The following is a 15523-nucleotide window of genomic DNA, read 5'->3' as shown; positions in this document are numbered from 1 at the left end:
GCACGGGCTTGGAGGGCCGAAGGGCCTGTTCCTGTGCTGTATTGTTCTTTGTTGTTGTTCTTTGTTCTTTGATTTAATCTACTGTGTGTTACTATCTTAATGTTGAAGCCCACATCAAACTCTGCCCAAGACCGCAAGGAACTACAAAAGGTCGTGAATGTAGCCCAATCCATCACGCAAACCAGCCTCCTATCCATTGACTCTGTCTACATTTCCCACTACCTCAGCAAAGCAGCCAGCATAATTAAGGACCCCACGCACTCCGGACATTCTCGCTTCCACCTTCTTCCTTCAGGAAAAAGATACAAAAGTCTGAGGTCACATACCAACCAACTCAAGAACAGCTTCTTCCCTGCTGCTGTCAGACTTTTGAATGGACCTACCTTGCATTAAGTTGATCTTTCTCTACACCCTAGCTATGACTGTAACATTACAAAGAACAAAGAAACTTACAGCACAGGAACAGGCCCATCGGCCCTCCAAGCCTGAACCGACCATGATGCCCAACTTAACTAAAACCCCCTACGCTTCCGGGGACCATATCCCTCTATTCCCATCTCATTCATGTACTTGTCAAGACGCCCCTTAAAAGTCACTACCGTATCCGCTTCCACTACCTCCCCTGGCAACGAGTTCCAGGCACCCACTACTCTGTGTAAAAAATCTGCCTCGTACATCTCTTTTAAAACTTGCCCCTTGCACCTTAAACCTTTGCCCCCTAGTAATTGACTAGTAATTGACTCTTTCACCCTGGGAAAAAGCTTCTGACTATCCACTCTGTCCATGCCTCTCATAATCTTGTAGACTTCTATCAGGTCTCCCCTCAACCTCCATCGCTCCAGGGAGAACAAACCAAGTTTCTCCAACCTCTCCTCATAGCTAATGCCCTCCGTACCAGGCAACATCCTGGTAAATCTTTTCTGTTCCCTCTCCAAAGCCTCCACATCCTTCTGGTAGTGTGGCGACCAGAATTGAACACTATATTCCAAGTGCGGCCTCACTAAGGTTCTATAAAGCGGCAACATGACTTACCAATTTTTAAACTCAATACCCCAGCCAATGAAGGCAAGCATGCCGTATGCCTTCTTGACTACCTTTTCCACCTGCATTGCCACTTTCAGTGACCCGTGTACCTGTACACCCAGATCCCTTTGCCTATCAATACTCTTAAGGGTTCTGCCATTTACTGTATATTTCCTATCAGTATTAGACCTTCCAAAATGCATTACCTCACATTTGTCCGGATTAAACTCCATCTGCCATCTCTCCGCCCAAGTCTCCAACTGATCTATATCCTGCTGTATCCTCTGATGGTCCTCATCGCTATCCGCAAATCCACCAACCTTTGTGTTATCCGCAAACTTACTAATCAATCCAGTTACGTTTTCCTCCAAATCATTTATATATATTACAAACAGCAACGGTCCCAGCACTGATCCCTGAGGAACACCACTTGTCACAGCCCTCCATTCAGAAACGCACCCTTCCACTGCTACCCTCGGTCTTCTTTGACCGAGCCAGTTTTGTATCCACCTTGCCAGCTCACCTCTGATCCCATGCGACTTCACCTTCTGCACCAGTCTACCATGAGGGACCTTGTCAAAGGCCTTACTGAAGTCCATGTAGATAACATCCATTGCCCTACCCATATCAATCATCTTTGTCACATCCTCGAAAAACTCGATCAAGTTCATGAGACATGACCTCCCCTTCACAAAACCATGTTGCCTCTCACTAATACGTCCACTTATTTCCAAGTGGGAATAAATCCTGTCTCGAAGAATCCTCTCCAATAATTTCCCTACCACTGATGTAAGGCTCACTGGCCTGTAATTACCTGGATTATTCTTGCTACCCTTCTTAAACAAAGGAACAACATTGGCCATTCTCCAATCCTCTGGGACCTCCCCTGTAGCCAGTGAGGATACAAAGATTTCTCTCAAGGCCCCAGCAATTTCCTCTCTTGCCTCTCTCAGTATTCTGGGATATATCCCAACAGGCCCTGGAGACTTGTCTACCTTGATGTTTCTCAAGAACCCCAATACCTCCTCCTTTTTGATCTCAACATGACTCAAACTACCTACACATCCTTTCCCAGACTCATCATCCACCAAATCCTTCTCTTTGGTGAATAAGTCCTTCTCTTTGGTGAATATTACATTACAAACTTACATTTTGCACTCTCTCATTTCCTTCTCTGTGATCGGTATGTTTTGTCTGTATAGCGCACAAGAAACAATACTTTTCACTGTATGTTAATACATGTGACAATAAATCAAATCAAACTGATGTCTTGATTAGAGGTCAAACTCATGAATAGTGTAATACCATGAAGTAATGTAACTTATCAGGCATGTGGGATTCTCCCATTGGGGACTTTTTGGCTTTCATCATGCTAATGAGGGCAGCTGAAGTGTGGAAGCCAGGTATTTTCCAAAGGAAGAGAAAGAAATAATAATAGGACTGAGAGTTTTGTTTTGAGCCTCCTTTGCTTGCTAAATAGAAGGAACTTAATCTTGATCCATATTACTATTTTGTCGTGAAAATCAAGGAAAGGAGATGGAACAGTGCTGAATCTCAGTCAACATCTGACAACTGAACAAAGCATGACTGGAGCTAGGCCTGAAATGACTGTTAATTTAGCTGAAATATCTCATATTTAAAAAAAACAAAATTACCTTTAAAACAATTTTGTTGTCTGATGTCGGAGTCCGTCCAACCCATAATGCAAATTTACAATGATCTCCTTCAACATGCTCTGTGACCCCAAGTTCTGAGGTCTATAAAACAGAGAAAATATTTGCTCAGTTAATGCATGCATGGGCAAGAAATTCTTATATTTTATGTGTCATTTTAAAGAGTATTGCTACACCAATTAAATTTCTCAATGACCTATAGTAGATAAGAAGGCACAATTAGATGCATATATATACAAAACCAACAAAATAAAACATAAAATAGTAACATCAAAATGATAGCTAATTGGATAAACAAGTGTACTTGCTGCTTTACGGTGTTCAATGATCTTCACAAAACACCCCAAAAATTTTAATGCTGCAGTGTCTGCACCAAAATACATTTCTTTTTCATGGAGAGTATTTTAAATAGTGTATAGGAGAGAAAATATACTGCCATGTCGAGTTGACATATGAATATGTGTCAAATCTTATTCATTTCTCCAGGGGTTTGTACTGCTGGCACACTAGTCAAACATATTCCAGAAAGTGAAAGCTATAATGTAAAGCACTGTTTTTTAAAAATGTTATTCTTTCATGGGATGTGGGTGTCACCGGCAAGTCCAGTATTTGCTGATCATCCCTAATTGCTCTTGAATGCATAGCTTTCCAGAACATTTCTGAGGGCTGCTCAGAGTCAACTAGATTGTTGTGGGTCTGGCGTCACATGTTGGCCAGACTGGGTAAGCGTGGCAGATTTCCTTCCCTAAAGGACATTAGTGAACCAGATGGATTATTAATACAAGTCGTGATATTTTCATGGTCACCATTACTGGGATTAACTTTTAACTCCAGTTTCATTAATTGAATTCAAATTCCACCTGCAAGCACATTTGGATTTTAACACGTGTAGTTGCCTGGGCTTCTGGATTACTAGTCCAGTGACACTCCCACTGCATCACCACCTACATCACATTTTTTGTGGAATGGGCAACAGGTAATTACCAAATACTGACATATCTTCAATAAATAGGGCACGAAAATTGAAATGATAGTCAGAGCTAAAATGGAGGGACCTGCAGTGGGTTGGGAAACCATTGGGAACGGATGTGGACTTTGCCGTCGTTCTTCAACTTTAACCACAACATTAGCAGCCAGTTTTCTGACCATAGTGTATAGGTAAGATGATTTGCTGAATCTGTCAAAGAGTTTCTAGTTCAAGGGACCAAGACTAAAGTTATGAATGGATGAATTCTACACGGATTCCTGAGGCTTCAGGAACCACTTGAATGGAAAGGATATCCAGGAAGTTTGCTCCCCAAGTTCTTGGTCTTTCATCCAGTTTGAGAACTGAAACTGGTATTTTCCAAGGATGGGAGGAAGAGGATAGTTTCTCAAAACAAGCAAGCATAGATGGAAAAAAACGAGCAGGAGGATGGTTCCTTGATCCTGCAGACAGATACAAGGACTTCAAGAGGGCATGACAGGTGAATGGCATAACACATTCACATGCCAAGTTAGACATGCACACTTCCCCAGTGTTCTCCTGCACAACACTCCTCAGACGAAGGCACCTTGCAACTACACTCATTCTTCTCTCTCTAGCCATCTCCTCACATATCATCTGAACAGCCAAAAATCTCTCTCATTCTTAATTTTGAGCCTTCCCACACAGGGGTCTCACATTCAACTTCCAAAAATGTTGTCCTTACTTCCTTTCCACACAATCCATCTCTCTCACTCTCACCTCTCTGCTTTCTTTCCATGCAGAATAGATTGGAATGAGGCAGAGAACTGGAGGAAAGGTTTGGTCCTCCACTGATAGTTTCCTTCACAGACATTGGTACTGTATGTCCACTTGGTCCATCGGGAAGAAGGTCTTGTTCCATGAGGTGGCAAATATTGGCAATGAAAAGCCAGGAGAGCTCGAGTGTTCTGAGGCACTTGTGTTCACACATGTTGAGAGAGCTAATCCCCTGCTTTTAGATATCGTTTTGGGATCTCCTCCTCCTTCGAATGCAATCTCTGTGCCCATCCCTCCTGTTCTATGGAGCAGCCTTTGTATTGCAAACATTAAGGTGGACATTTTGACAAGATGTACTTATAATCTTGGTACATAATTTTGGCAGAGACTGCAGTTGTTTGAAAAGGTAGTTTTGACTCCTGCTGGTGTTACTCCCACTTCTCAATGTTGCTACTGCTGTTCCTTTAGTTCATCAGAAGTGCAAGGTAGAACTGCATAAGCTGCCCCCATGCCATCGTGAAGACTGACAGCTGGCAAGTGCAGATGAAGGTGGGTGAAAAGCAAGGTAAGTAAACTGACATCCAAGAAGTTTGAAATCACCTGCTAAAGTGCTGTGAGGACCAACCATCCTCCCACTCAGGAAGGGCTATAGCACCTCAGTTTCCAGCATTCTCCTGCACAACACTCCTCAGACTAAGGCACCTTGCAACTACAATCATTCCTCTCTCTCTAGCCAACTCCTCACATATCCAACTGAACAGCCAAAAATCTCTCTCATTCTTAATTTTGAGCCTCCTCACACAGAGGCCTCACAGTCAACTTCAAAAATGTTGGCCTTACTTCCTTTCCACACAATCCATCTCTCTCACCTCTCTGCTTTCTTTCTCATTGGAATGAGGCAGAAAACTGGAGGAAGGGTTTGGTCCTCCACTGATATTTGTCTTCACAGGCACTGGTACTGTATGTCCACTTGGTCCATTGGGAAGAAGGCCTTGTTCCAGGAGGTGGCAAATATTGACAATGAAAAGCCAGGAGAGCTCGAGTCCCAGCTTGTCAGTTTGCTGTGCTCTTGCCTAGTTGCACCTGGCAAGTTTCACACAGCTCATGAAACTCGAAGTTCTGGCTTAAAACAAGAATCAATTGCCTACTTGGATTGCTCAAATTACTTACTCAACAGATCCACAGGGGTTTCCTGCTCTCCTCCAATCTTGTCTGGTGAAATCTGGAAATGGGCAGAATCATGTCCGATTTCCGCTCAGCTGCCACTTTGTAGGACTTGAGACCACAGCAAACTTACCCCCTTTCCAGAAGTTAAAACTCCACCCATGTTGTCAGGCTATCATTTAAATTACCTTTCACAGTCAATTGTCGTTATGGAGTATCAACTGTTATCAACAAATTGATCCTTTTGCAGTCACACAGATCACAGGAGAAGGAAAATTAAGTTTTAAGTTTCAATTAGCTGTTTAATATGTCATTAAAAATTACTGGGATTTTAAAAATACTTATGTAAGAATATCAACATATTAATTACTGAAAGTATAAAAGTGTAAAATAAATGTACATTGCCTCTTAGCCAAATAATGTAGAAAATAAAGTTGGAGGTGGATACCTCGAGAATCTAAGCACAATTAATTAAATACAATGTTACAAATTACTCCATTCACACAGGTAATTATAACTCTTATGTATGTTAATGATGATTATGATTCTGCTTGATCCTTAAATGTCTTGAAAAGTTGCCATGAGTCAAATGTGGAACTCTCAGCATCAGAGTTCGAAAGGTCATCATTTGGTCCGTCAGGTTTCCATCAGCTTTCTGAATGAGCAAGCACCTAGTGTCATTCCCCAGCTTTTTCCCTGCAACCCTGCACATTCTTCTTTTTCAATTAGTAATCCAATGCCCTCTTGAATGCCTCAAGTGAATCTACCTCCATCACACTCAGACAGCGCATTCCAGGTCTTAACCATTCTTAACAGTTTCTCTCAGGTCACCATTGCAGATAGCTGTGCCCTCTCATTCTTGATCTTCCCACTGATGGAAATAGGTTTTCTCTATCTACCCTGTCCAGACTTTCATAATTTTGAATACCTCTGTAAAATCACCTCTCAACATACTTTTCTCCAAGGAAAACAGTCTAATCATTTCCAATCTAACTACTCAACTGAAATTCCTCATTGCTAGAATAATTCCAATGAATCCTTTCTGCACCTTCTCTAATGCCTTCACATCTTTCCTAAAATATGGTGCCAGAACTCAATACAACACTCCAGTTGAGGCTGAACCACTGTTTTTTGCTAGATTAACATAACCTCGCTGCCCTCTTGGAAAGCTATGGTGGTGTAGTGGTAATGTCACTGGATTAATAATTCAGAGGCCCAGACTAATGTCTCGGGGACAAGGATTCAAGTTGCATCATGGCAGCTGGTGGAATTTGAATTCAGTTAATTGATCTGGAATATAAAAGCAATCTCAGTAATGGTGACTATGAAACAACCATCAGTTGTTCATTTCACTATTCTGCCACCCTTACCTTGTTTGAGTCAAATGTGAATCTAGACCCAGAGCAATATGGTTGACTCTTAACTGCCTGCTGAAATGGCATGGCAAGCCACTCACTTCAAATGCTGGCCTTGTCAGCGAAAACAAATCTTGACCTATTATGCCACCTTCAATGACTTATATTCCTCTGCACCCACTTTAGAATTATAGCCTCGATTTTATGTTGTCTCTTTGTGACCTTCCTAACAAAATTTTCACATTTCTCTGCATCAAATTTCATCTGCCACTTGTTTGTCTATTCTACCAACTCGTCCATGTCCTTTCAAGATGTATACTACCCTCCTCACAATGCTTCCAAGTTTCACATTATCCACAAGTTTTGAAATTGTGCCCCGTATGCCAAGGCCTAGGTCATTTAAATACACCAGGAAAAGCAAGGGACCCGGCACCGATCTCAGGGCATCTTACCACAAACCTTTCTTCAGTCCACAAAACATCAATTCACCACTACTGTTTTCTGTCACTTGGCCAACTTTGTATTCATGCTGCTACTGTCTATTTTATTTCATGAGCTATAAGTTTGTTTACAAATCTGGTGTACAGCACCATATCAAATGTCTTTTGTAAACCACATCAACAGCATTAACCACTTTAAGAAATTCCAGCAGGCTAGTTCAACATGACTTGCTCTTAACAAATCCATGCTGGCGTTCCTTAATTAACCTGCATTTGCTCAAGTGATCATTAACTTTGTTCCAAATTATTGTTTCTAGAAGCATCTCCACCACCAAAGTAAAACTGACTGGCTTGGGTTTATCTCCACACCCTTGAAATTTCTAATACTCTGGCACCACCCCTTGGTCTAAGGAAGACTATAAAATTACAGCCAGTGCCTCTGCTATTTCCACAATCAGTTCCCCCAATACCCTTAGATGCATCTCATCTGGTCCTGCTGCCTTATCAAATTTAAGTGAAGACAGCCTATCCAATACCTCCACTTTTATCCCCTTCAAGCGGTTGAATTACCTCCTCTTTCACCAAGACCTAGGCAGTATCTTCTTCCTTGGTAAAGTCAGATGCAAAGTATTCATTTAACACCTCAGCTATACCCCCTGCCTCCAAACATAAATCCCCTTTTTGGTCCATAATAAGCCCCAAGTCCTCTTTTTACTATCCTTTTATTATTTATATATCTATCAAAGACTTTGGGATTCCTTTTATGTTAGCTACCAGTCTCTTTTCATAGTCTCATTTAGCTTCCCTTAAATGTTTCTTTTCACTTCCCCTCTGAACTTTCTATATTCAGCTGAGTTCTCGGTTGTATTACCCACCTGATACCTACTGTGTGCAATTTTGGTCCCCTTATTTGCGAAAGGATATATTGGCCTTGGAGGGTGTACAGAGAAGGTTCACCAGGTTGATACCGGAGATGAGGGGGTTAGCTTATGAGGAGAGATTGAGTAGATTGGGTCTGTACTCGTTGGAGTTTAGAAGGCTGAGGGGAGATCTTATAGAGACATATAAGATAAAGAAGGAGCTCAACAGGGTAGAGGCAGAGAGATTCTTTCCACTTAGAAAGGAAATAAGAGCTAGAGGACTCAGCCTCAAAATAAGGGGTCGTTAGTTTAGAACAGAGTTGAGGAGGAACTTCTTCTCTCAGAGGGTAGTGAATCTTTGGAATTCTCTGCCCATTGAAGCAGTGGAGGCTATCTCGTTAAATATGTTTAAGTCACAGGTAGATAGATTTCTGATCAATAAGGGAATTAAGGGTTATCGGGAGCGGGCGGGTAAGTGGAACTAAACTACTATCAGATCAGCCATGATCTTATTGAATGGCGGAGCAGGCTCGAGGGACTAGATGGCCTACTCCTGCTCCTATTTCTTATGTTATGTTCTTATACCTGTCATAAGCACCATTTCTCCTTTACCTTAAACTCAAACTATTTTGTCATCCAGGAAGTTCTGGATTTGTTTGCCCTACCTTCCAGGGAATATAACTTAATTGCACCCAAACTATTTATTTAAGGTAGGCCATTTTCAGTTAACTTTTTTCCTGACAACCATCAATTCCAATATGCCAGTCCAAATCTATTCTCAGCCATTAAAGTTCACTTCCCCCCCCAATTAATTTTCCTCCCTCTGGGTTGTTCTTTGTCCTTTCGCATAGCCATGCTAAACCTTATGATACAATGATCACTGTCCCCTAGATGCTCTTCTGCTGACACTTGATCTACTTTGCAAACCTCATTTCTCAGAACCAGGTCCAGCTGTGCCTCCTTCTGCATTGGACTGCGAAAGTATTGAAGAAAATTTTCCTGAACACATTCTAGGAACTCTTACCCCTCTCTATCCTTTACACTCCTACTATCCCAGTAGATTCCCCCATGACAACTATATCATTTTTGCATTTCCATATAATTTCCTTCAAAATTTGTTCCTCTACATCTTTGTCTAGTGGGTGGCCTATAGACTACATCAAGCAATGTAATTGCACCTTACTTGTTCCTTAACTCTAACCAAGTAGATTCTGTCCTTGACCCCGGAGACAACCTCACACTCAGCACTGCAAATCTTCTCTGTAATCGATAGCACCATCCTTCACCCTTTCCTATTATTCCTAAATATCTTGTACCCAGGAATACTTAATACCCAGGATCACGACTGCTGGCTTTTCACCCTACCTCCCAAGGGTGCCCTGTAGCCAGTGACAAGTGTCTTACTTGTGCCTCCCTGCCCAGCTGAGGCACCAGTGGTGCCATCACTTGGCTCTGGCTGCATTCCCCAGATGAACCATCACTCTCATCAGTATTCAAACTGCATACTGGTCGGATACTGGAATGCACTCAGAGGACTCCTGCACTACCTGCCTGATTCGGCTTGACTGTCACCCATTCCCTCTCTTCCTTATTACTCTTAAGCTAACGGGTGACCACATCTATAAACGTGCTGTCCATGTAGCTCTCAACCTTATGAACATGCCACAGTAATGCCAGCTGCTTCAAACTCCGAAACCTGGAGTTCAAGCTGTTGCAATTGATGGCATATACTGCACAAATAATTATCCAGGACAAAGGATGCATCCTGGAGTTCTCACATAGCACAGGAGGTGCACTCCAGACCCTGGAGCAGCCCTGATATCACTATTAGATAATAAACCTCGCTACGACTAGACAATATTTGGACCAGAAGAGCAACGTCCATTGCAGCTGTCGAGAGCAAACACAATTCTTACTTAATTAAATACTGAGTTACCACGTAACACAATTCAACACCTGTTTAATGTAAGACCCTACCTCAACTCTTCACCACTTTTTGACTTTTCTACTCTCTTGCTGCTGTTTCAGGTTTGATCCACTTTTCGATACCTAGACGTTGCCTCCGTGCCTTTCTTAGCATTACCATCCCAGTAGGACAGTGCCCATTGCTTTAACTCCTTATAATCAGGAACCCAGACTGCCCCATCTTGTTTTCTCACAGATCTTCCCGCTCAGCTTTTCCACTGGAGACTATTCTTTCCTACCTCCTTCCCATCCCACTCACAACTCCCAATTTTGTCTATGCGGGCTCTGCCAGCAGATCAGCTTTGCCCTTAAATGAGACCTCCACAGCCATCTGTACCTACCACAAACAGCTAGGTGTCACAGCTTGATCTGTTCCCCCTGCTCCTCTGGTACATCCGCATCTTTTGAACATTCCACCTCTCCCACAAACTATCCCACCTTGTCCTTCTGAGCCTACCTGCAGCACTTGACACATGCTCCAATCCTTGGACACATCCTTCTTTGTCCATTTGGATGGGGCTGCCCTCACCTGGCCCCATTGTCATGTATCCAGTCACAGCCAGAGAATCATCTGAAAAGGCTTTTCCCAATCCTGTGGCATAAACTCTACAGTCCCCTCAGAATCGATCCTTGGTTCCCTCCTATTTCTCATCTACATACTGTTCCTTGGTGACATCATCCAAAATCATATGCATGCATGCACAACTTTACCTTTCCGCCACCTCTCTCAAACACTCCATTGTATGAATTATCAGACTGTTTATCCTACATCCAGTAATGAAGCATCAGAGATTTTGTCTAACTTAATATTGCGAAGACTGAAGAAACTATCTTTGGTTCCCTGACACCAACACTATCTCCTTCTGCTGCCAACTACCTGAAACTAACCAGTCTGTCTTTGTACCATATTTGACCTCAGGATGAGCTTCTGACAACAAATCCACACCATCTCTAAGATTGTCTATTTCCAGTTCAATGACATCCCTTGACTCTGCCCTGCCTCAGCTCACCCATTGCCAAAACACTCATCCAAGCCACTGTTACCCCTAAACATGATTAGTCCAAAGTACTACTAGCTGACCTCCTATCTTTCATACTTCACAAACTTAACCCCATCCAAACTCTGTGATTGGTATCCTAACTTGCACAACAGTCCCATTCACCAATGGCTTCCAGTTGAGCAATGCCTTGATTTTAAAATTTCCATCCTTTTCAAATTTCTCCATGGCCTCACCCCTCGCAATCTTGCAACCGCCTCCAGCTTTAAATCCTTTGAGAAACCTGTGCTCCTCCAATTCTGGTCTCTTTTGCATGCCTGAATTTAACTGTTCCACCATTGGTAGGCATGCCTTCAGCTGTCGAGGCCCCATCCTCTGGATTCCTTCCCTGAATCCACATTGAAAACACTCTTTAAAACCTACTTCATTGGCTAAGTTTTTGTTTATCAACCTACTCCTTATATGGTTCAATACTAAGTTTTAACATAAGAACATAAGAACTAGGAGCAGGAATAGGCCATCTGGAACCTCCGCCATTCAATAAGATCATGGCTGATCTTTTCGTGGACTCAGCTCCACTCACCCGCCTGCTCACCATAACCCTTAATTCCTTTCCTGTTCAAAAATGTATGTATCTTTGCCTTAAAAACATTCAATGAGGTAGCCTCAACTGCTTCTCTGGGCAGGGAATTCCACAGATACACAACCCTTTGAGTGAAGAATTTCCTCCTCAACTCGGTTCTAAATCTTCTCCCCCTTATTTTGAGGCCATGCCCCATAGTTCTAGTTTCACTTGCCAGTGGAAACAACTTCCCTGCTTCTATTTTATCTATTCCCTTCATAATCTTATATGTTTCAGTAAGATCTCCCCTCATTCTTCTATTTTTATTTGGTTTTATTTGGTCACGCTTCTGTGAAGCTCTCTGTGATATCTAACTATGTTAAAGGTGCCATATAAATGCTAGTACCTGCAAAAATAAAAATAATGGAGAAGTTCAATGATGAAGCAATTTTTAAATTTATATAAATACTTTTATAGAAACTGATGAAAATTAATGATTGATCAGAAACTGAGAGAGAATGATTAATTCCGTCTTAAATCTTTCACCAGAGTTTAAATTTCTCCACTCTGGTGAATAGTCACATTGGAAATACTTTCTGATCAGCCACATGTCTAACTGCACAAAACTTAATTTCCATCCTCATTCAGAAGCACCAGCATTCCAGCTTCCACTAATTGAACTTACAAGCAGTTTGTGTTTGTAGATGTATTTACTCCTCCCATTGGAATCTTTGATTTCTTTGCTGAAGACGAGTGACATTTCAAACAGGAAGAGGTGTCGCTCTCGGCCTTTGCGGATCAAAGACTTAGGATCCCATACTTGAAAGGATTCTTGAAGGATCAGCTCCCCTTGAGATTCCAGATTTTCATCAAAGCCTAATGACAACAACAACTCTTTCACATTTTTTCTTTGACATTCAATTAAAAGTCATTTCCTTCACATTCTGATTTTACTGAAAAAAGCCTGTGAGCAAATATTCAGATGAAATAAGAAGTTATTACTTCAATTCTTTATGAGAGTGGGGATAAGGGGATCCTTTTCAGGATGGCAACCAGTGACTAGTGGTGTTCCACAGGGGTTAGTGTTGGGATCACAACTTTTCACTATATACATTAATGATTTGGAAGATGGAACTGGGGGCATGGTTGCTAAATTTGTGGATGATACAAAGAGATGTAGAGGGGCAGGTAGTGTTGAGGAAGTGGGGAGGCTGCATAATGACTTGGACAGGCTAGGAGAGTGGGCAAAGAAGTGGCAGATGGAATACAATGTGGGAAAGCGTGAGGTTATGATGCACTTTGGTAGTAAGCATAGAGGCGTAGACTATTTTCTAAATGGGGAAAGGCTTCGGAAATCTGAAACACAAAGGGACTTGGGAGTCCTGGTTCAGGACTCTCAAGGTTAACGTGCAGGTTCAGTTGGCAACTAGGAAGGCAAATTCAATGCCAGCGTTCATTTCTAGAGGGCTAGAATATCAGTGCAGGGATGTACTGCTGAGGCTGTATAAGCCTCTGGTCAGATCCCATTGGAATATTGTTAGCAGTTATGGGCCCTATAACTAAGGAAGGATGTGCTGGCCTTGGAAAGGGTCCAGAGGAGGTTCACAAGAATGATCCCAGGATGAACAGTTTGTCATATGAGGAGCGGTTGAGGAGTCTGGGCCTATACTCGATGGAGTTTAGAAGGATGAGGGGGGGATTTAATTGAAACTTACAGAATACTGAGAGGCCTAGATAGATTGGGCATGGAGAGGATGTTTCCACCTGTGGGAAAGACCATAAGAACATAAGACATAGAAGCAGAATTAGGCCACTCAGCCCATTGAGTCTGCTCCGCCATTCAATCATGGCTGATATTTTTCTCATCCCCATTCTCCTGCCTTTTTCCCAAATCCCCTTATTAATCAAGAGAGACTAGAATTCGAGGGTACAACCTCAGAGTGAAGGGACATTCCTTTAAAACTGCGGTGAGGAGGAATTTCTTCAGCCAGAGGGTGGTGAATCTGTGGAACTCATTGCCACAGAGGGCTGTGGAAGCCAGGTCATTGATTGTCTTTAAGGCAGAGATAGATAGGTTCTTGATCAATAAGGTGATCAAGGGTTATGGGGAGACGGCAGGAGAATGGGGACAAGAATTATGTCAGCCATGATTGAATGGCAGAGCAGACTCGATGGGCCGAATGGCCTAATTCTGTTCCTCTATCTTATGGTCTTATGAACATGTCTTCTAAGCACATTGAACAGGCTACACAGAGCATGCTATTCTAACATTTGCTTCTAAATGACAAGTCAGTCAGTTTACATTTCATGGAGTAATGTTGCTACGGTTTTTCATGTTTTATAACCTTTACCTGCCCAATAATGTCAAGATTAAAATCTGGTTAAATAAATTAACTTCCAAGCATTTCACAGACAAACCAATTGTTACTTTGTGTTATTAATTAAGTACAGATATCTGAACATAAAATGATAAATATATTACAACTTTTGACCAATTTCACAATAATCTGAACGTTTTGTTGAGGTATATATAAAAGTCGCACCTTCTAGCATGCTGAGATGCATAGCATCATTGGCCCGCTTCGGCACACTCAGCATCACCTCCAGGCCATCTTTAATTTCTCCCTTTCCTTCTTCACAGCATGTTAACAGTTCCTACAATTAACAGTCATGCAGCACTCGGTTTATTGTTATTTAGAAACATTTATAGAAATCATAGAAACCCTACAGTGCAGAAGGAGGCCATTCAGCCCATCGAGTCCGCACCGACCACAATCCCACCCAGGCCCTACCCCCACATATTTACCCGCTAATCCCTCTAACCTACGCATCTCAGGACTCTAAGGGGCAATTTTTTAACCTGGCCAATCAACCTAACCCGCACATCTTTGGACTGTGGGAGGAAACCGGAGCACCCGGAGGAAACCCACGCAGACACGAGGAGCATGTGCAAGCTCCACACAGACAGTGACCCAAGCCGGGAATCGAACCTAGGTCCCTGGAGCTGTGAAGCAGCAGTGCTAACCACTGTGCCACCGTGCCGCCCGGTATGTCATTATGGAGACACAGAAATTCTAAAAGAGCTAGTTTCACTGAATTGATACTTTTCTGATTTATTAAAAGGGTGGGCAATAAGACAAAAGTAGCAAATGTATATGACCGAAAAAGGGTATTTAGTTCTGGAGTCCATTTTAATAAAGCACAACTATGCACTTGTAGATGGAATATACGGATCCATTACTCATATAAACCATGTTATATTTTAAGTTCTGCGAAACAATTAGTTAGACCCATCTTATGGCATTCCCAAAGGTCACTTTCTCCTACCTTTAAAAGCAGCTGATATTTAGTTATTCGTTGGACAGGTTTGATAAGATAGGAAGAGATCGAGTTTGCTAGTCCATGACGATGTTGTATTTCCTATTTTTTTTAAAAAAAACATATTTTTAGATTGAATCACAAAGGAGATAATAAAAAACAGGAATCAATACTATAAATGTAGAAAAATGTAGTAATTCACAATGAAAGACAATTTCTTAGGTGCAAACAGCTCTCATCGCCTCCAAATGTTTGGTAGCTGAAAATCTGTATTAAGAGAATCTGCTTTGCTGATTACATGTTTTCTAAATACATTGCTGTTAAAGTTAAATGTTATTGCTTCCAATTTCCAGGTACGAAATTGGCACAATGATAACCAATTTAGCAGGGCAGAGGTCTGCTACCTGATTTGCACGAGTTTTTGAGGCAGTGATAAATTGGT

At 42.0% G+C, this 15523-nt stretch overlaps 1 protein-coding gene across 3 annotated transcripts in view; it reads right to left on the bottom strand.

Moving 5' to 3' along the window:
* Window positions 1-15523, bottom strand: part of LOC144510730 (triple functional domain protein) — a 589246-nt gene that overhangs the window by 199780 nt on the left and 373943 nt on the right. For all 3 annotated transcript variants that reach the window (XM_078240506.1, XM_078240513.1, XM_078240521.1), the window contains 4 exons: window positions 15091-15183; window positions 14307-14418; window positions 12449-12639; window positions 2679-2780 (listed from right to left, as the gene is read on the bottom strand). In XM_078240506.1, coding sequence (XP_078096632.1) covers window positions 2679-2780; window positions 12449-12639; window positions 14307-14418; window positions 15091-15183 — 498 coding nt within the window. The remainder of the gene's footprint in view (window positions 1-2678; window positions 2781-12448; window positions 12640-14306; window positions 14419-15090; window positions 15184-15523) is intronic.

This window comes from Mustelus asterias, chromosome 2, assembly GCF_964213995.1.
Source record: "Mustelus asterias chromosome 2, sMusAst1.hap1.1, whole genome shotgun sequence".
Classification (NCBI taxonomy): domain Eukaryota; kingdom Metazoa; phylum Chordata; class Chondrichthyes; order Carcharhiniformes; family Triakidae; genus Mustelus; species Mustelus asterias.
The sequence above is the reverse complement of the archived record's forward strand: the minus strand, read 5'-3'. Positions and strand labels throughout refer to the sequence as shown.